Raw genomic sequence first — 21,507 nt, 5'->3', positions numbered from 1 at the left:
CAAAATGGTGGAGTAACTCAATGGTTCAGGCAGCATCTCTGGATAAAAAGAATAGGTGACATTTTGGATCTGAATCCATCTTCGGACCTACAACCCTATACGTCTTTGGAATGCGGGAGGAAACCAGAGCAACCGGAGAAAACCCACGGGATCACAGGCAGAATGTACAAACTCCGTATTTTTAAATATTTTTATTCCCATCTAATCCATTTGAAACAGTGCGGATAATTTATTCCATTTTTGGACATTGTAACTTGGAATGAGACTTTCACTGAAGAATTGATAGCATGTTTATCCAGTATTGTTAAGGACCAAGCGCAATAGTCAGAAATCGTTTAGTTGCAAAATTCGCATCTGAATTTTATTCTACCCACAATAAAATCTCACGCTAAGCTATTTTTTTTTCTGCAGTTCATGAAAATAATCGAATGTATTTCTGATCAATGCCAGGTCCTCTATTTACAACGTAAATCACAACTTGTTTTTCTTTAAGTCTGGTTTTAATTAAACAGCATGAAAGTGAACTTCATTCAGGCAATAGGAAATGACGGAAGTGTGATAAATACGCAGTGAAGCATGGAAAAGCAACTGGAATATAGCCAATGGAAATATCAGGGCTTATCCTTCAAAGTTTATACGCTAGAATATACAATTCAATATAAACATTAGAATATGCCTATTGTTATATATCTTTGAATATATCCATCAGAATATACTCATCTGTATTCACCAATTGCACAATGGATTAGTTTAGAGAAACAACGCGGAAATAGGCGCTTGGGCCCACCGTGTCCACGCCGACCAGCGATCACCCCATACACTAGCACTGTCCTACTAGAAGATACAATATACAATCTTTAGCGAGGCCAATTAATCAACAATTCTGTACGTCTTTGGAATGTGGGAGGAAACCGGAGCACACAGGGAAAACCCATACGGTCACGGGCAGAACGTGCAAACTTCGTACAGGCAGCGCCTGTAATCAGGATCGAGCCCGGATCTCTGGCGCTGTAAGGCAGCAACTCCACCACTGCGTCACAGTGTCGCCCATAGCTGATGGAAAATATCTACTGTAATATATCCATTGGAATATATTCCTTGAAGGATATTCCTTCAAGGTGATCTTTCAGAACGCACCATTGAATGATAGCCTTTGAAATATATATCTTGTAAAATGTACTCATTGGAAGGTACTGCAAAATGCTGGGGTAACTCAGTGGGGCAAGAAGCATCTCTGGAGAACGTGGATAGGCAATGTCTTGGGTCGGTTCTGTGTTACTCCAACACTTTGTGTTTTTGTCAGCAGTTCCCTGTTCCTGCATTGGAGTATATTCTTCTGCATGTTGATAAATGTATGTATTTCTATGAGGATACATATTTCTCCAGTTGCAAAGGTTCATAAAGCAAGGACTGTTGCTCGGAGTTTGGTCTGCAAAGCTATTTTCTATGAAGCAGTGGAGTTAGCTCACTCAGTTTCCTCACCAGCGGACCTCACATATTGACACCTGGAAATCTAATGATAATGGAATCTCCCTCAAACATCAGGGCACACTTTCCATGTCGATTAGTAAAGCGATGAGCTTTTGATGGCCCTGGGCCTGTACTCGATGGAGTTTGGAAGAATGAGGGGGGATTTCAATGAAACTTACCGAATAATGAAAGGCCTGGATAGTGTGGACGTGGAGAGGATGTTTCCACTAGTGGGAGAGTCTCGGACCAGAAGGCACAGCCTCAGATTAAAAGGATGAACCTTTAGAAAGCAGATGAGGAGGAATTTCTTTAGGCAGTGGGTAGTGAATCTGTGGAATTCATCGCCATAGACGGCTGGGAAGGCCAAGTCTTTGGGTATTTTTAAAGTGGAGATTAACAGGTTTAGTTTAGAGATACAGCACGGAAACAGGCCCTTCAGTCCACCGATCCACACACTGGTCGGTATGGTACAAAGATTAAGGACAATTTACAATTTTACCGAAGCCAATTAGCCTGTATGTCTTTGGGGTGTGGGAGGAAACTGGACCACCTGGAGAAATCCCATGCAGGCCATGGGGAGATCGTCCAATCTCCATACAGACGCATCCGTAGTCAGGATTGAACCCGGGTCTCTGGCGCGGTAAGGCAGCAATTCTACCCCTACGCCACTGTGCCGCCCATAAGCCTTAGGTTCTTGATTCGCGAGGGAGTCAAAAGTTACGGGGTGAAGGCAGGAGAATGGGGTTGAGTGGGATAGATAGATCAGCCATGATTGAATGGAGGAGTAGAATCAATGGGCCAAATGGCCTATTTCTGCACTATTGACTTATGAACTCGTGAAAATATAAAGGATCAAATCTTGCCCAGAAAAGTTGGGTGTCCAGTTGTCCCCAAGACAGTACTGTGCACACTTTGATACCCATCCATTCCTAATCTAATACGCGTCTTTGACTGATGCTATCAAAGACTTGGTACTGACACGTACCAGGCATTGAACAAGATACACTCTGCTGTACTAAAGGTATTCAGATCTTGCTCTGTCATTTACTGAATTGATGTATCCATCCCTCTATTGAATTTCTAATGAATTATTAAATAACATATATAAATACACAGATCTTAATGTTACTTTTCAACATGATAAAAAAAAATGAGATCATATGATGCAGTGGATTCAAAAATAATATGGTAACTTAGTTGATGGAGTTAAGGTTGGAGTAACAGTAAAAGACTTTGGTGACCTTTGGTTCCATATTTTTCTCCTGATGTTTTGAGCAGTGAGGGTCATAGCCCCAGCTGAGGAATGTTTCTGAATGCACGGTTACTTTGCTGTCCCATGAAAGCCTAGTCTAAAGTTTGGCCTCTGGAGATCCTCCAATGCGTGTGGAACCGGGCCAGGTCTATGTGCCGGCGACGTGCCTGGGCGTTCTGTTGCGGGGTCTGCTCTTCCCCTTCTTGCCCCCTTCCGACAGGAACTTCCACTTGCCGGCCATCATCTTGCGTTTCCTGCGCTGCTTCTCGTTGCACCAGACCCGCTCGCAGTATTCCTCCACCCGGTGTAGGTTGGAGTAGCCGATCAGCTGCATGATGTCCTTGAACCAGGGCTTGTGGCTGTGCGGCCTCCGCGGCTGAGGGGTGCAGGGCCGGTTGCTGCGCTCCTCGTCGTCCCGGTTGAAGATTTCCTCCAGCTGCTCGTTCTCCAGCACCTCCAGAGAGATCTTGGTCACCGTCTGGGTGAAGCCTTGCTCCATGGTCTGGCAGTAGTACGTGCCTTCATCCATCCGGTAAATCTTCCTGAACAAGAGACCATGTTCAGTCTTGATGATCCTCTCATCCGTTTTCACCTGTAAACATTACAGAGGCAAGTCAAGTTGAGTTTATTGTTTTGTTTTGTTTAGTTTAGAGATACAACGTGTAAACAGGCCCTTCGGCCCACCGAGTCCACACCGACCACCGATCACCCATACACTGATTCTATCCTACACACTAGGAACAATTTACAGAAGCCAATTAACCTTCAAACCTGCACATCTTAGTTTAGTTTAGTTTGGAGAAGCAGCGCGGAAACAGGCCCTTCGGCCCAACGTGTCTGCGCCAACTAACGATCAAAACCGTTCACACGGGTTCTATGTTATCCCATGTTCGCATCCTTCATCCTAGGGGCAATTTACAGAAGCCAATTAACCAACAGGTTTTAGACTTTACTTTGGACTTTAGAGATACAGTGTGAACCAGGACTCAGGAACTTCATTCCACTGAGTCCTTGCCAACCAACGATAACCCCGTACACTAGCACTATTCTATGCAATTTATGATCAACAGAAGCCAATTAATCTACCAACCTGCACGTCTTTGTAGTGCGGGAGGAAACTGGAGAAAACCCACGTGGTCACAGGGAGAATGTACACTTGCTGAAACTGACTGCTAATTTTTGTGATTTGGGCAGAAGAACACCTACTCTGTACCTTGTTCAACCCTTTACAGCTCCCTCTTATATAACTTCATACATTCCCCTGTTAAATTCCATTTGCTAATATCATTGTATTTACTGTTGTATTAGTTGCTGTATTTATCATTATTGCACGTGTACTGTTTGCTCTGTGAGTTTAGTTTAGAGATACCACGCGGGAACAGGTCCTTCGGCCCATCGAGTCCACGTACACTAGCACTATCCAAAACTAGGGGCAATTTACAATTTTAACAAAGTCAATTAACCTGCAAACCTGTATATTTTTAGGGCGTGGGAGGAAACAGGGAGCACGTACAGGGAGAACGGACAAACTCCGTACAGACAGCACCCATCGTCAGGATCAAACCCAGGTCTCTGGCGCTGTAAGGCGCCAACTCTACTGCTGCGCCACTGTACAGCCCAGTGAGATTCACATGAACAAGGAATTTCATTGCACCCTGGTGCGTATGACAACAATCTAATCTAATCTAATCTAATCTGATTTAACCTAAATTAGTGGTAAATTCCTGGATTAAACCCGGGACCCTGGCACCGTAATGCAGCAACTCTACCGCTGCGCCGCCCCACTTCTTGGTGCAGTCCGCAAGTTCTATTCGACAGACACCTGAAGAGATTTTGTAATACATGCACGTCCACAAGGTCTTGTTCATTCCAGGTCACTGCATTCAATGCAAGAACCTTTAATCCATGCTAACACTCTTCCCCCAAATGCCATGTGGTCTAATCTTTTGCAGCAGCTGTTTACGTGGCACCTTGTCAAAAGTCTCTGAAAATGTAATAAACCGCATCAAATCCACTAACCTTCTGAAAACCCAATAGACTGCATCAACCTAATCCAAATACATGACATCAAATCCATACACATTACATCGAACTGCATTCCTTCTATCAACTCTGCTTGTTACATTGTTAAAGAATGACAGTGATGAGCATCCATAATCTAACATATATTATCTGTCCATTGACAGTTGCTAAATCTTTTGGAATTCATCTGGAAGAAATTCTACTTTGTCATCCTTAATCCTGCTGGCATGTAACTGGAAAGAACACAACATCTGATACTGGTTAATGGAAAGGCATAATTCCAAATTCTGCTCATAAAGAAAGGTTGGGTCCTCATTCAATAATAAAAACTACGGCTAACGGGTCAGGCGGCATCTGTGGAGAGAGAAATAGAGTTGACATTTTAAGTTGATGGTCTTCCACAGTGAGTTCTAATGAAACGTCTTCAAACGTATTTTTGTCTTGTTTCTATGTAGTTTTTATTATTTTTCTTTGTCGGGGCATGTGTGTGGGGGGGTGGGGGTTGCGGGGGGGAACTTTAAAATCTTTCCCCTGCACGGGAGACCCGACCTTTCTTTGTCGGGTCTCCGTTGTCGTTGGGGCTGCAACGTGGAGCGGCCTCCAACAGGAACGACCTGGGGTACCAGCTGCGGAGCTGCCGACTACTCACCGTCGCGGGGCTGGCCGAGTCCGGAGCGGGTGGAGCTGTGGTGGAGCGCTGCTGCGACCCGACCACCGGAGATTCGGAGGCTACAACTGCGGGTCTGGCGGACGGCGGCACCGGGAGCCCGCGGGTCCCTGCTGGGAGACCGCTTTTCGGGGCTTCCGCAGCGGCGACTTCTCCCGCCCGAGTTGCGGGGTTGAAGAGCACCTGGAGCGGGGCCTACATCACCGCCCCGCGCGGCTTGGAATGGCCGCGGGACTTTGCGAGCGCACGCCGGGGCTCTAACACCAAGACCCGGTGCGTGACCTTGCATCACCCGGCGTGGCTTTAATGGCCGCGGGACAATCACCATCGCCAGCCGGGGGCTTTGACTTTGACTTTGACATCGGGGGGGGGGGGGGGGGGGGAGTGCAGGGGAGAGATAATTTTTTTTGCCTTCCATCACAGCGCTGTGATGGATGGATGTGTAAATTGTGTTGTGTCTCGGGTCTTTTTCATTTTGTAATGTATGGCTGCAGAAACGACATTTCGTTTGGACTTCAACGGGGTCCAAATGACAAATAAATTGAATTGAATTGAATTGAAAAACCTGAAACATTCACTCTTCCTCTCTCCATAGTTGTTGTCCTCCTGATTAATTTCCAGCATTTCTTTTTTAAATTACAATTCTCCATCATCTGTAGATTTTGGCGTTCTTAAGATTTCTTCTTCTTCTGACAACTGCCACTGCTTTAAAGTCTCAGCCCCAGTTTAGTTTAGAGACACAGCGCGGAAAACAAGTCCTTCGGCCCACCGAGCCTGTGCCGACCAGTAATCCCCATACACCAACACTATCCTACACACAAGGGACAATTGACTTTTTTTTTAACCAAACCCAATTAACCTACGAACCTGCATGTCTTTGGAGCGTGGGAGGAAACCAGAGCACCCGGGGAAAACCCACAGGGAGAACATACAAACACAGTAGTCAGGTCTCCGGCACTGTAAGGCAGCATATTTAGTTTAGTTTAGTTTAGATACAGCGCAGAAACAGGCCTTTCGGCCCACGGAGTCAGCACCGCCCAGCGATCCCTGCACATTAACACTATCCTACACACACAAGGGATAATTTTACATTTACTCCAAGCTAATTAACCTACAAACCTGTACGTCTTGTACGCAAGTCAAGCGCTGCACCACTGCGCCACCCTTCCCACAAACACAGTGCACAGACACGTCACATATATATATAACACAAAGGTCGGTGGGTCAGAGTGCATGTGATGAGCTGGCCCAGTGAGATCTGCAGGAGGTGGAACTACCAACGGGGCACAGAGGGACTACAGCACCAAACGGCATTCACCTCATCCTTCTTCTGATCCACAGCTCGCTGGATGAACCATTTGACAGACGCCTGAAGAGATTTTGGAATGCATTCAAGAAAGGTGCTGTTGTGTTCCGTCCCATAGACCACCCTCTCCTCCGCGTTGTCAAACTCTTCCACTGTGAATAATCAAACACAGTGAAAATCAGCACATACTGCAAACCCAAATATTGAGAATGACATTCAAATCGCAAAGAACCAAACCTTGTAGATAAGGGCATGATGATTTTAGCAAAGCACGAGACCATTCAGCCCACCGTGTCCACGGTAATCAAGAATGGACCTTAAGTTAATCCTACTCCCCAGCCTTAGGTCCACTGTGCTGCAGGACTTGGCTCTCAGGGATTCAAAGAGCCATACACCACAAAAATGGGCCCTTCAGCCCACCATATCCAAGCTGACATTTTTTTACCCATCCATACTATCCCATTTGCCCTGCACCTTGATACAAGTGACAATAATAAACCTAAACCTAAGAAAAGGAGAGGCCGTTTTGAGGGAGGAACAAAACCTCTAAAATGTCGGTTGCCGAGTAAATATACAATGTTGACTCCAACAGGACTGAATTTGAGAAATGAACCACAATGTTCAGTCATTATTCATTCTACTTTTAGCACAGGGGTTTGGGAAAATGCTTCTATTCCATAACATGACATACTTTATTTAAAGAAAATTAAAATTAGACATCATGGTATCTGAACGGACGTGCGCCATTTGGAGGATTGCTTTTGAAGAAGAAAATGTGTACGCTTTTGGCTGCAGAGAGAGTGGTGAGCTAATACAGGACAAGAATGGGGGAGGGGAAGCCTGTGGGGGTCTTTACGAGACTTAATTGGGAAGGGAAGAAAAGGTCACATTCAATCCGTCTATTTTTGATTCATTTCTTTCATTCGTCCTTTCATTCTGGGCACTCCACGTTTTGATCCCTGGCAGCAAGGCTGGGAAAAGGAGCCGCTCCCAAGACCTCTCTCCATTCTGCTCAGCATCAGACTGCCCCTCAGGCAACTCCATGGCTTCACGAGGGCCTTGCTCCCCTGTGTGTGGGAGCAAGCACCTGACAAAACAGTGCCGCCATTCGGGATCATGGACGGGACATGGGAGGCTCAGGCACTGACCCCTCATCTCCCTGATAAATAATCTTCTCTGCAAAGCACCAAACATGGGACTATAGCAAAGAACAAAAACATCTCTGTCAATATATTGCAGAATTTCCCTTATAATGGGCAATTGCGGGTGGCATGGGGACACAGCGCTGGAGTTGCAGCCTTGCAGCACCAGAGACTCAGGTTTTATCCCTAATACGGGCGCTGTCTGTATGGAGTTTGCACGTTCTCCCTGTAGCCAAATGGGTTTTCCCCGCTTGCTCCGGTTTCCCTCCACATCCCAAAGATGTACCGGTTTATAGGTTAATTGGCTTCGGTAAAGAATGTAAATTGTCCCTAGTGTGTAGGGTAGTGTGTGGCGATCGCTGGTCGGCATGGATTCGGTGGGCTGAAGGGCCTGTTTCCACGCTGTATCTCTGTATCTCTGTATATGCTGGCAGCCATTTTCAGAGTTCAATATCGTGGCGGTTGACAGAAGAATAAAGCATGAAAACAGGCCCTTTGGCCCAACGAGTTCACACCAACCGTCGATAACCTGTTCTGACGAGTTCTATGTTAGAGAGATATGAGTCAAATGCAGGCAAACTAGCTCAGATGGGGCATGAACGAGCTGGGTTGAAGAGCCTGTTTCTGTGCTGTATACCTCTATATGACTTGTATCTATTTCAGATTATTTGCCTAATTGGATTTAAACATTGGGATTTCAATGATTCAATGTTACTTTATTGTCACTTTGGTACAGTGAAATTCTTTGTTTTTGCATACAACTCGGTAAAATCATACAGCAGACCTCACTTAATAATAATAATAATAAATTTTATTTATGGGCGCCTTTCAAGAGTCTCAAAGCACTTAGGCAGTAAGTACGCAAAGAGTTGTCACGTTTCTGGCACCGACAAAGTTACAGAAGTTGTTAGTACAGTCTTATCTTCTCCAGCAGCAAACCAGGCTTACTGCAGCAGGGACGGGGCTGTCAGCGGCCCACTGAGCCTCTCTTATTTCTCTGCGCCCCCATTCTGGGTCCCTCTTAGTTATCAGATTTGATCTGAATTTCTGATACATTGTTCTGCACCATTCCAGTAACTTAATGGCTGTAGAACTATAACGTCCCCTGTCCACCCAAAGCCGCCCACCTTCTTCGTGTTCGCTACCTCCCCAAGTAAAGCCCCTGTCCCACTTTCCCGAGTTACTCACGAATTCTCCCGAGTTTTCCCCTCGATTCAAACTTGGAGAATTACGGTAATAGCCAGCAGTAGGTACTCGGGGCTATTTTTTTTAACTTGTGGACATTTTTCAACCGGCTGAAAAAACGTCCCGACTTACCTGATGCCCCGATGACCTACGGCTGGCATAACGAGCCGCTAGGAAATATCTACGGACTCGCTACGGACATTCCCCGAGTTTGAATCAAGGGGAAAACTTGGGGGAATTTGTGAGTAACTCGGGGAAGTAGCACTGGGCCTTAAGGCTCAGGTTAACCCTGTGTGATGAGTGGAGAATGTCACACTGCGGTACCCATGGTGACGTGATGGGAGGGCACTTATAGTCATAGAATAACACAGCAAGGAAACAAGCCCAACACTTCCATGCTGACCAAGATGCCAATCTAATCTAATCCCATTTGCCTGCATTTGGCCCATATCCCTCTCAGTTTTCCTAACCATTTGCCTGTCCAAGTGAATTAAATGTTGTTATTGTACCTGCCTCAACCACTTTCTCTGGCGCTGTTTATATACATGCACCATCCTCTGTGTGAAGGTAACCGAGAGAGTCTTGAGCTACCATCCACCTCATTGGAGACCCACAGACTATCTTTAATTGGACTTTACCTTGCACTAAATGTTTTCCATTTATCCTACACCTATACACTGTGGGCAGCTTGATTGTAACGTTAGTTTTGTTTAGTTTAGAGATACAGAGTGGAAACAGGCCCTTCGACGCACAGAGTCCGTGTCAGATCCCCGCACACTTATGCCCCTGTCCCACTTAGGAAACCTCTGGAGACTTTGCGACCCACCCAAGGTTTCTGTGCGGTTCCCGGAGGTTCCCGGAGGTTTTTGTCAGTCTCCCTACCTGCTTCCACTACCTGCAACCTCCGGGAACCACCTGCACCCTCCGTGAACCGCACGGAAACCTTGGGTGGGGCGCAGTGTCTTCAGAGGTTTCCGTTCAGGTTTCCTAAGTGGGACAGGGGCATTACACTATTACACACACTATGGACAATTTACAATCTTACCAAGCCAATTAACCTACAAACCTGTACATCTTTGGAGTGTGGGAGAAACCAGAGATCTCGGAGAAAACCCACACAGGTCATGAGGAGAACGTACAAATTGCGTACAGGCAAGCACCCGCAGTCAGGTTCGAACCCGGGTCTCCGGCGCTGTAAGGCAGCAACTCTACCACTATGCTACCATGCTGCCCTGTAGAGCCTTTATGTTGTGAATTGTCTTTCTGCTGACTGGAGAGCATGCAACAAAAAAGCTACATCCGACCTCGGAGTCTGATCCTGACATAAGGACATGAAACAGGAACAGGGCCTATTTCCCAACGCAAACATCCCATATTTTGCTGACCACACTTGATTTAAAAAAGAGATTCTTAGGCTGCTGCATGTCAGAATTTAATGGACAAACCTCACAGGGAAGATAACAGTGTGTTAACAACGCAACAGTGCTTCTAATGTTGCAACAGCCAACCACGTTTACGGGATGAGGAGACATGGTGTAAAATTCCAGTCTCCATAATTCAATTTATAGCTCTTGTGAGTTGTCTCACACTGTGTTTTACCTTCAATCGCCACTCTTAGTTTTAAAAGCCGACTGCATTTGAATGATGAAGTTATCAGGCAGGTTTATCTAAGAAGGAGGCAAGATTTTTCTTACCACTCAAATTCTGGTCCGGGCACTGGTGAATGGGGTTCCCGTTCCAGATATCTTGCCTTCGGAAGCGTCTAAATAAACAGAGATGTGGGGTTAATCTAAGTCTGGTTCCTTTTCATCCAATCTGCAAGGTTTAAATGTAGAAATTAATTCCTGTACACAAAAGGGCACAAAATGCTGGAGTAACTCGGCATGTTAGGCGGCATTTCTGGAGAACATGGATAGGTGATGTTTTGGGTCGAGACCTATCTTTGTCGACCTATTACCTGCCACGCTCCATCCCGCCTCTCCCCTTTACCAGCTTTCTTCTCCCTCCCCCCCCCCCCCCCCCCCCCCCCCCACAATAAATCTGAATAAGGGTTTTGACCTGAAACGTCACCTATTCATGCTCTCCAGAGATGCTGCCTGACCCGCTGAGTTATTCCAGCACATTGTTTCCTACAAAGGGAACATTGGTGGTTTTGGAATGTATGACGTGTGTGCAAAAAAAGTATTTGCATTTCCTTCTCCTTGAAGTAAAAGAGATGATATAGAAATACTATTTTACACACTAGCCTGTTGTGTGCGTGTGTGCGTGTGTGCGGACAAAATATGGCGACTCGGGCATGCGTGAGCTAAGTAAAAATAATTTCTTATTCGAACAGAATGTGCAGTGCTTACAGTACGTCACAATAAACACCATTGAACCATTGAACCTCCTCAAGGACATGCAGAACATCTCAAAGACCAGTAGAAGTACTTTGGTTATGAGCCAGTGTAGGTGCGTTACCTCTTGGCCGTGGGCTGGTATCTGGTGCATGTGCTGCCGTCCCACGCACAGTAAGGGTCCCTGGCCAGGCAGCACTCAGCACAGGCACTGCCGTACGTCTCGCACTGATGGAGCTTCAGCTGGGCCACCCCCACTCTTGAGGCGATGTACAGTTGTTGCTGCAAAGAAGGTGGACAACTGTTTTTATCCATGTTCCCTTTGTGGCTGTCACATTATATTCTGCACTCTATATTTTTGTACAGGTCCACCATCAGTTTTCTGGCATCTGGTGGTCCGGCACCTCCTTTAATCCGGACAAAATTATGAGAGCGCACTTGAAATCCCCCCACCCTGGATATCCACCCCAAAAGTGTGGCTCCTAGGCCGGGTGAAGTGGCGGATCTCAACCTCATCGGGACTTCCACGGTCAATGGTTTGGTCGAACTCGCTCCCTGCGGCCGGGGTTCTGGAATTCCGGCCGGGCCGGAGCCGGCAGATCCGTTGCCACAGTCTACTTCCAAAGCTGAATTTGCAGGCCGGTATCACACCCCACCGGCAGCCTAGGCGGACCGTTCCAGTACCGTTGGACTCCTCTTGGAAGCCGTGATCTCTGTTTGTCCGGGAAAATGGTAAATCCAGAAAGCTCCGGAAGCAAGGATGCCGGAATATTGGTGGTGGACCTGCACTACCTGATGTAGTTGTGTATAGTTTGATTGTACGCATTGATTGATTGATCGAAAGATACCGTTTGGAAACAGGCCCGTTGGCCCACCGGGTCCACGCCAACCATCCATCATTTGTTCACACTAGTTCTATGTTGTCATAGGAGGGGCAATTTACAGAGGAGGCCAATTAACCTCCAAACCCACACTTTATTTGCAATGTGGGAGTTTAGTTCAGTTTAATTTGGTTTAGTTTAGAGATACAGCATGGAAAAAGGCCCTTCGGACCACGCCAACCAGCAACCACTTGTACACTAGTTTTACCCTACACACTAGGGGCAATTTACAGAATCCAATTAACCTACAAACCAGCACTGCTTTGGAATGTGGGAAGAAACTGGAGCAGCCGGGAAAACCTACGTGGTCACAGGGACAACGTGCAAACTCCACGCGGATAGCACCCGAGGTCGGGGCTGAACTCGGGTCTCTGGCGCTGTGAGGCAGGAGCTCTACCCACTGCGTCACTGTGCCACCCTCATGTATGGTGTGACTTGCCTGAATAACACGTGAACTAATTAGTTCACTGTATCTAGGTACAGGTGACAATGATAAACCAAGGCTAATACTAAGTAAACAGAACCTGAGAAGATCCTTCTAGAGGGAAAGGTTCACTAGGATTTGACCTGGGATAGTGTTTCAGCTCTGAGGAGAGAGGAAACTCAATGGGATGAGTCTATTTTCCATGGAGCGGAGACTGATGAGGAGTCTGACAGACATACAAAATTATGAGAGGCAGAGGTCGAGAGAACAAAACTTTTCCCCATGATGGGGGCGTCTAAGACCAAAGGGCACAGGTTTGAAGAGAGGAGTAGGAGGATCGGAGGTTGATTTTTTCACTTAGAAGGTGTTTGTCATCTTGAACGAGAAGGTGGTGAAGACAAACACTCAAAACATGTAAAAAAGCACCAGGATGCATACTTAAATAAGCAAGGCCATTGAACAAGTGTTGGTAAACGGCATTAGCACAGATCGGTATTTGATGGTCAGCATAGACATGATGGGCTGAAGGGCCTGTTTTCCCTGAGTTGTGAGACTCTATGGAACAACCGAAGGACACAAAGGAGCTGAGATACTCACCCGTTTCACCGAGATCTCCATCGCCGTGATGGGATTTGAAACCTGCCAATGTTAAAATGGACACCGTTAATCAATGTACTTCAAAACAACCAATTTCTCTCAATTCCAGAATTCCCTTCCCTTAGGGGTAATATTGAATTTGGCTTCATCTCATTAAAGAGGTCAGCAGGTTCACATTCCTATTCCATGACTTCAGATAAAAGCTTAGGCAGTGACGAGGGATAGAAACATAGTAAATAGGTGCAAGAGTAGGCCATTTGGCCCTTCGAACCAGCACTGCCATTCAATATGATCAAGGCTGATCATCCAGAATCTGTACCCCGTTCCTGCTTTCTTCCTATAGCCCTTGATTCCATTAGCCCCAAGAGCAATATTCAACTCTCTCTTGAATATATCCAGTAAATTGGCCTCCACTGCTTTCTGTGGCAGAGAATTCCACAGATTCACAACTCTCTGGATGAGTCTTTCCTCATCTCAGTTCTAAATGGCCTACCCCATATTCTTAAACTGTGACCCCTGGTTTTGGACTTCCCCAACATTGGGAACATTTTTCCTACATCAAGCTTAATTTTACGTGTCTATAAGATACCCTCTCATCCTTCTAAATTCCAGTGAATACAAGTCCAGTCAATCCATTCTTTCATCATATGTCAGTCCTGCCATCCCAGAAATTAACCTGGTGAACCTACGCTGCACTCCCTCACTCACAAGAATGTCCTTCCTCAAACCAGGAGACCAAACTTCACACAAAACCCCAGGTGCGGTCTCACCAGGGCCCTGTACAACTGCAGTACAACCTCCTTGCTCCTATACTCAAATCCTCTCACAATGAAGGCCAACATGCCATTAGCTTTCTTCACTGCTTACTTTTAGTGACTAATGTACAAGCACACCCAAGTATCGTTGCACCTCCCCTTTTCCTAATCTGACACCATTCAGACAATAATCAGCCTTTTTGTTCTTGTCACACTTATCCACATTCTACTGCAACTGCCATGCATCTGCCCACTCACCCAACCTATCCAAATCTCCCTGCAGCCTCCTAGCATCCTCCTCGCAGCTCACACTGCCATCCAGCTTTGTGTCATGAGGTTGGAGATCATTTTATACCGAAGCCGAACTCTATCTTACACCTCCAGTCTTTTAGTTTAGTTTAGTTTAGAGATACAGCGCAGAAACAGGCCCTTCGGCCCACCGACCAGCGATCCCCATACACTAGCACCATCCTATGCACTAGGGACAATTTACAATTTTTCCCAAAGCTAATTAACCTCCAAACCTGTATGTCTTTAGAATGTCAGAAGAAACTGGTGCACACAGGGAAACACACGCGGTCACGGGGAGAACGTGAAAACTTCATACAGACAGCACCCACAGTCAGGATCGAACCCAGGTTTCTGAAGCTGTAAGGCAGCTACTCTACTGCTGTGCCACCATGCCACTGTACCTCCTCCAGCAGCTTGTTCCATACACACATCACTCTTGATGTAAAAAAAGTTACTCCTCAGGTTCCCAGTAAATATTTTCCCCCTCACCTTAAATCTATGACCTCTGGTTCGCGATTCCCCTACTCTGGGCAAAATACGCTGCGTTTACCCGATCTATTCCTCTCATTTCTTCAACACTTCACGATCTAATGGGAGACAGTGAGTACCTTGAAGACCTGGAGCTCCTCCAGAATGACTTCCTCACTCTGCACAGCGTTCCCCTTCCGCAGTGCGATTGTCTTCAGTACCATTCCAGTATCTGCAAAGGAAGAGAACACCAGCTCCACTCACTCAGCTCTTCAACAAATACAATTTAGAACATAAAATACGACAAAATACATTCATATGTTCAATGGTCATGCCCTGAGATTCTGCTGCCTCTCTGCCTCTTGAATCCCAGGGAATGGAGGGATGTGGATCACGTGCAGGCAAATGGGATTAGTTTATCTTGCCACCATGTTCGGCGTGGACATTGTGGGCCAAAGGGCCTGTTCCTGTGCTGTACTCATTGATCTTCTACGTTCTGCATTCTATCATGCACAGCTTAACATTCACCTCTGTAGGACCACAGATGAGGTCCTAGGACACAATATTGACAAGATGTATGGGAGTTCTCCTTGGGCAATTAATACAGATGAAGTCGCGAAAACAGGGTGAGTTACGTGGCCTTTATCCTATTGTTCTTTCAAGATCTTGCTGCGTACGGATCCTACCTTACACCAGTACCTACGCTTTGACTGGTTGTCAAGTATATTGGGAATGTCCTGGGTGGCAGAGTAGTGCAGTTGGTAGAGCAACGGCCTCATTTCTCCAGCTAGATGGGTTTGATTCTGGCCTCTTCTGCTCCCAAATTCCCTAAATTCTTGGTGCAACCAAAGGACGTCCACAGAGGTTCATAGTTGAGGTTAGTGTTGTGTAGTGTTCAAGAGCTTGATGAAGTTATTCTTGGACCTGGTAGTCAGAGTTTTCAGTCTCCCGACAGTAGGAGTGAAATGAGCGCATTGGCAGAGTGATGTATAGTTTAGGGGTACAGCGCGGAAACAGGCCCTTCGGCCCACCGAGTCCACGCCGACCAGCAATCGCCATACTCTAGCACTATCCTACACACTGCGGACAATTTTAGCTCAAGTCAATTGACCTACAAACCTGTACATCTTTGGAGTGTGGGAGGAAACCGGACCACCCAGAGAAAACACATGTGGTCACGGGGAGAACTTACAAACTCCGTACAGACAGCACCAGTAGTCAGGATCGAACCCAGGTCTCTGGCTCTGTAAGGCAGCAACTCTACCACTGCGCCACTAAGGTGGTTGATGAGATGGGCTTGTTGAGGCAGCGCCACCTCTAGATCCCTTTGATGGTGGGGAGGTCACTCATGATGGACTGGGCAGTGTCTACCATTCTCTGCTTTACTACTGCCAAATGCCTAATGGGTACCAGGAAATCTAACAACTACCATTTCCTGTCATTGTGGAGGTGGAGTGGGAGGTATATTTATAAAAAAGTTTGGAATCAAATAAATCCTGAATAGATCTTGTTATTGAGCGTTGCTGAACCATTGGCTCCGTGGTCTAATTGAACTTGTACACATACTGTACAAATCCTCCAGTTTGTTCAATTTTACATGTTTGAAGTTAAGATACGGGAGACTCAATAGCACAGCGGTAGAGTTGCTGCCTCACAGCGCCAGAGACCCGGGTTTGATCCTGACTATGGGTGCTGTCTGTACTGAGTTTGTACGTTCTCCCTGTCATCGCGTGGGCATTCTCCGGGTGTTCCGGTTTCCTCCCACATCCTCCCACAAGATTTGCCGGTTAATTGGCCTCAGTAAATTAGTGTGTAGGATGGGAATGTGAGATTAACAGATCTAGTGTGAACTGGTGATCGATGGTCGGCGTGGATTCGGTGGTGCAAAGGGCCTATTTCCAAGCCGCATCTCCATTTATATCTCGAAGAAAGAACATTCCTGCACTTTGCAAGAACATTGAACGAGTAATTCAGGGAGGGGATTGTATGGAATGGTGTCAATAAGGGGACAGACACAAAATGCTGGAGTAACTCAGCGGGTCAGGCAGCATCTCTGGAGCAGAGGAATAGGTGACGTTCCTTCATCGGGCAGGCTTAGTCTCATCACAATGGAGGCCACACTGAGACAATACCCAGCCTTGGTTAAACGTTGCGCCAAGCTGGCTGCAGGAAGACACAGCGTCTAGGATTTGCCAGCCTTGCACAGCTGGCGGTGAAGGATGCTGGTTGAGTGACCTTGGAAAATGACCCTGCAAATGTCGAAGTTCGATGCAAAAGCAAATTCTGACAAGAGGCCGATGGAATTGCATTGTCCATTCATGGAATATGAAAGGCCTGGGCTCTGGTCAATAGACAAGCAATGCAGTCAGTGCGAGGAAAATTGATTCAAGACGTCATTTGAAGGGCAGCACATATGACGCAGCGGTAGAGATCCGGGTTCGATCCTGACCGTGGGCGCGCAATGTACATTCTCCCCGTGACAGCGTGGGTTTTCCCCGGCTGCTCCGGTTCTTCCCATATTCCAAAGATGTATGCAGGTTTGTAGGTTAATTGGCCTTTGTAAATTGTCCCTTGTGTGTAGGATAAAGCCAGTGTACGTGTGATTGCTCGTCAGTGTGGACTCGGTGGGCCAAAGGGCTTGATTCAACACTGAATCTCTTAACTGAATTCTTGATTAGTACGGGTGTCAGGGGTTATGGGGAGAAGGCAAGAGACTGGCGTTGGGAGGGAAAGATAAATCAATCATGATTGAATGGCAGAGTAGACTTGATGGGATGAACAACCTAATTTTGCTCCTATAACTTATGAATGTACAAACTTAATCTAAGGCTCTGGCGGCCCTCTCATTTTGGTGGAACAGCAGTGTGGTGGTTAATTCACTGAATTAGCAGCCAGTGGTTGAGAACCCCGACCCAGGGGCATGGGTTTGAAATCAGTGTGGCAACTGGAAAAATTCAAATTCTCGTAAAATATCCCGGTCACTGTACATTAACTACAATACCTCTGGATTGTTGTAAACGCCATCTGCTTCATTAATGTTTAAAAACAACATAGAACATGGAACAGTACAGGAACAGGCCCCATGGTGCATAACGTCAATGCTGAACATGATGCCAGGTTGAACTAATCATCTTTACATGGATGTGATCTACTTACAAGATAGATCAGCCATGATTGAATGGCGCAGTAGTCCTGATGGGCCAAACGGCCTAAATCTGCTCTTATACCTTTATAACATAATAATAACATAATACTCTCTAAACAATATAATAAACAAGAAAAAATAAGCAGTATGTATATATATATATCTATATCTATATGTGTGTGTGTGTGTATTCAATATATATTAAACATATATATGTGTATACACACACACATATATATATACACACTAGACCAAGGGGGATCTGTTGGGTCCCGTTCCCTCAACGTGTGGTTGCGGGGGGGGGGGGGGGGGGCTGTGGCATCACACACACACTATCCACTCCCCACACACACACTAACATCCCCCCCTGATGTTATATTATTATTCATTCGCTCCTTTTACTCCCATTACCTGCCCTATCCACTCACACATAGGGAGGGGGCAAAGAGAGAGAGGGCAGAGAGAGAGGGCAAAGAGAGAGAGGGCAGAGAGAGAGGGGGCAGAGAGAGAGGGGGTAGAGAGAGAGGTGGCAGAGAGAGAGGGGGCAGAGAGGGCAGAGAGAGAGAGAGAGAGGCAGAGAGAGAGGGCAAAGAGAGAGGGGGCAGAGAGAGAGGGGGTAGAGAGAGGTGGCAGAGAGAGAGGGGGCAGAGAGAGAGGGGGCAGAGAGAGGGGGCAGAGAGAGAGGGGGCAGAGAAAGAGGTGGCAGAGAGAGAGGGGGCAGAGAGGGCAGAGAGAGAGAGCAGAGAGCAGAGAGAGGCAGAGAGAGAGAGGCAGAGAGAGAGAGAGGCAGAGAGAGAGGCAGAGAGAGAGAGAGAGGCAGAGAGGGAGGCAGAGAGAGATGCAGACAGAGAGAGACAGAGAAAAAGGGGAAGGGGAGGGGAGGCCCTGATGTTATATTATTATTCATTCGCTCCTTTTACCCCATCACCTGCCCTATCCACTCACACATAGCCCCCAACTGCACAGGTATGGCTAGAGAGGGAGGGGGGCAAAGAGAGAGGGGGCAGAGGGAGGGGGCAGAGAGAGAGGGGGCAGAGAGGGAGGGGGCACAGAGGGAGGGGGCAGAGAGGGAGGGGGCAGAGAGGGAGGGGGCAGAGAGGGAGGGGGCAGAGAGAGAGAGGGCAGAGAGAGAGGCAGAGATACAGAGAGAGGGGGGCAGAGAGAGATGTAGAAAGAGATGCAGAGAGAGAGAGACAGAGAAAAAGGGGAGGGGAAGATCGCGGAGGGGAGGAGAGTGGAAGGGAGGAGACCGGAGGGGAGGAGAGGGGAGTGGGAAGAGAGGGGAAGGATTGGGGTTGAAGGTAAAAGAGCGCCTAGGGGCAATACAAACATATGGAGATCCTCCTTGTCCCTCTCGCTCACACACACACACACACACACACACACATATGCATATCAGCACCTGGCGACACACGCGGGCGGGCGTTGACCCGAGGACCGAAGTCCGCAAGTTCGGCCGCTCATCTCCGGGCTCGTTCATTCTGCGTCTTTTGAATAACGGGAGGGGGAGGGCGTGGAAGATTGTGCGTGTGACGGAGCCAAGATGGATCCGATCAGACCCATTGTGATGTCATCAGCGAGAGCTGCTCGTTAAAATTCAAAGCCTTTTGATATTTTTAAACATTTTCAGTAATGTCGAGAAATAAAGCATAACATTTTCAGATTAGGTGATTTTGGACTCGATGGGAAAAATGTCAACCGGAACATGTAAATATTTTATCGTTACCGCATAGTTTTTCTGTGAAGATTTAAAAACACACATAGGTGAGGGGAGGTGAGAGGAAAGGGGAGAGGAAAGGGGAGAGGAAAGGGGAGAGGAAAGGGGAGAGGAAAGGGGAGAGGAAAGGGGAGAGGAAAGGGGAGAGGAAAGGGGAGAGGAAAGGGGAGAGGAGAGGGGAGAGGGAAGGGAAGAGGGAGGGGGAGGGGAGGAGCAACGTCCCATTGTCATGTCACTGTGGCAGTTGGTAGCCAGCTTGAGAGCCCATTGTGATTGGTGCACTGTGAGAGGCATTGTGACATCAGTCGTTTTTTTTCTCAAAACTGGTTGAGTTTGGGCTGTTTTTTAAATTTCAAGGATCAAAAAGTTCAGAATTATAAGTGGAAATGCAACAAGAAGCTGTTTATCGCCCCCACGGGGAAAAAGTGAGTAGAATGTGTGAAAATGGGAAGGCTGTGGCCTAGCATTTGGAAGAAAATAAGAATTAACCCAATTGTGCCCAGATGACACACACACCCACACACATATACATACACACAAGCAAGACGAAGAGTTTAAGTAATACAGATATATACTGAACTTATTTTTTCTTGTTTATTATATTCTTTATAGAATATTATGTTTACATATTGTGTTGCGCTGCTGCAAGTAAGAATTTAATTTTTCTGTATGGGACATATGATACTTTACATACAATGACTTTTGACAAAACTAAACTCATTATAACTTCATAAGGTCAGAAGTAATAGGAGCAGAATTAGACCATTCAACCCATCAAGTCTACCCTGCCGTTCAATCATGGCTGATCTATCTCTTCCTCCTAATCCCGTTCTCCTGCCTTCTCCCCATAGCCCCTGACACCCGTACGAATTGAGAATCTATCAATCTCTCCCCTAAAAATGTTGGCTGAGCAAAGCCTAATCCAAGTGGTACGTAACCTACCTGTCCCAATGAACATGACATCGTACTGCCCATCCTCTGCCTCCACTCTGTCCACGACTATCTGGGTCATCTTGTACTGGACGTTGGTCTTGATGAGCACAGGGTGCTGGTTGATTGGATACACAGAATGGTACATCAGTGGGTGGCTCCGGGCAAAGTGCAGGACATCGTCTGGGTAGTCCTTGGTACTGGTGTTTCGGCGACTGGGCTGGGTGGTTATCTTACTGGGGCACTGTAGGACGAGAGCACGAACAAAAAGCATTGGAAGGAAGTACTAGGGCAGCACGGTGGCACAGCAGTCAAGTTGCTGTCTTACAGCGCCAGAGACCTGGCTTTGATCTTGATTGCTGGTGCTGTTTGTACAGAGTTTGTACATTCTCCTCATTTCCGCGTGCGTTTTCTCTGGGTTCTCCAGTTTCAGACGTACAGGTTTGTAGACTAACTGGCTTTGGTAAAATTGTAAATTGTCCCTAGTGTGTAGGATAGTGTGAGTGTGCAGGGCTGACATGGAGATTTAGGCTTTAGAGATACAGCGTGGAAATGTGCCTTTTCGTTCCACTGAGTCCGCATCGACCAGCGATCAACCCAAACACTAGCTCTATCCCACACACTAGGGACAATTTACCTACAAACCTGTATGTCTTTAGAATGTGGGAGGAAACCGGAGCACTCGGAGAAAACCCACGTGGTCACAGAGAGAACGTATAAACTCTGTACAGATGGCACCCGTAGTCAGGATCGGGCCTGGGTCTCTGGCACTGTAAGGCAGCAACTCTACCACTGTGCCACTGTGTCGCACCCTGAAGCACAGAGAATCAGTAATTCTTTCATCTCCGCAACATCGCCAAGCTCAGACCCTCTCTCACACCTCCCGCTGCTGAAAGACTCATCCATGCCTTCATCTCCT

The 21,507-nt window shown here is 46.9% G+C and overlaps 1 protein-coding gene across 3 annotated transcripts in view; it reads right to left on the bottom strand.

Annotated features, from left to right (window-relative positions):
- Positions 1-2,064: 2,064 nt before the first annotated feature.
- The window catches only part of LOC116983323 (semaphorin-3E-like), a 144,438-nt gene continuing 124,995 nt past the window's right edge, over positions 2,065-21,507 (bottom strand). For all 3 annotated transcript variants that reach the window (XM_033037029.1, XM_033037030.1, XM_033037031.1), the window contains 7 exons: positions 20,601-20,832; positions 14,937-15,028; positions 13,283-13,324; positions 11,505-11,662; positions 10,739-10,806; positions 6,730-6,869; positions 2,065-3,314 (listed from right to left, as the gene is read on the bottom strand). In XM_033037029.1, coding sequence (XP_032892920.1) covers positions 2,871-3,314; positions 6,730-6,869; positions 10,739-10,806; positions 11,505-11,662; positions 13,283-13,324; positions 14,937-15,028; positions 20,601-20,832 — 1,176 coding nt within the window. In that variant the 3' untranslated portion in view covers positions 2,065-2,870. The remainder of the gene's footprint in view (positions 3,315-6,729; positions 6,870-10,738; positions 10,807-11,504; positions 11,663-13,282; positions 13,325-14,936; positions 15,029-20,600; positions 20,833-21,507) is intronic.

This window comes from Amblyraja radiata, chromosome 18 (genome assembly GCF_010909765.2).
Source record: "Amblyraja radiata isolate CabotCenter1 chromosome 18, sAmbRad1.1.pri, whole genome shotgun sequence".
Classification (NCBI taxonomy): Eukaryota; Metazoa; Chordata; class Chondrichthyes; order Rajiformes; family Rajidae; genus Amblyraja; species Amblyraja radiata.
This window is presented reverse-complemented; position numbering and strand designations above follow the sequence as displayed.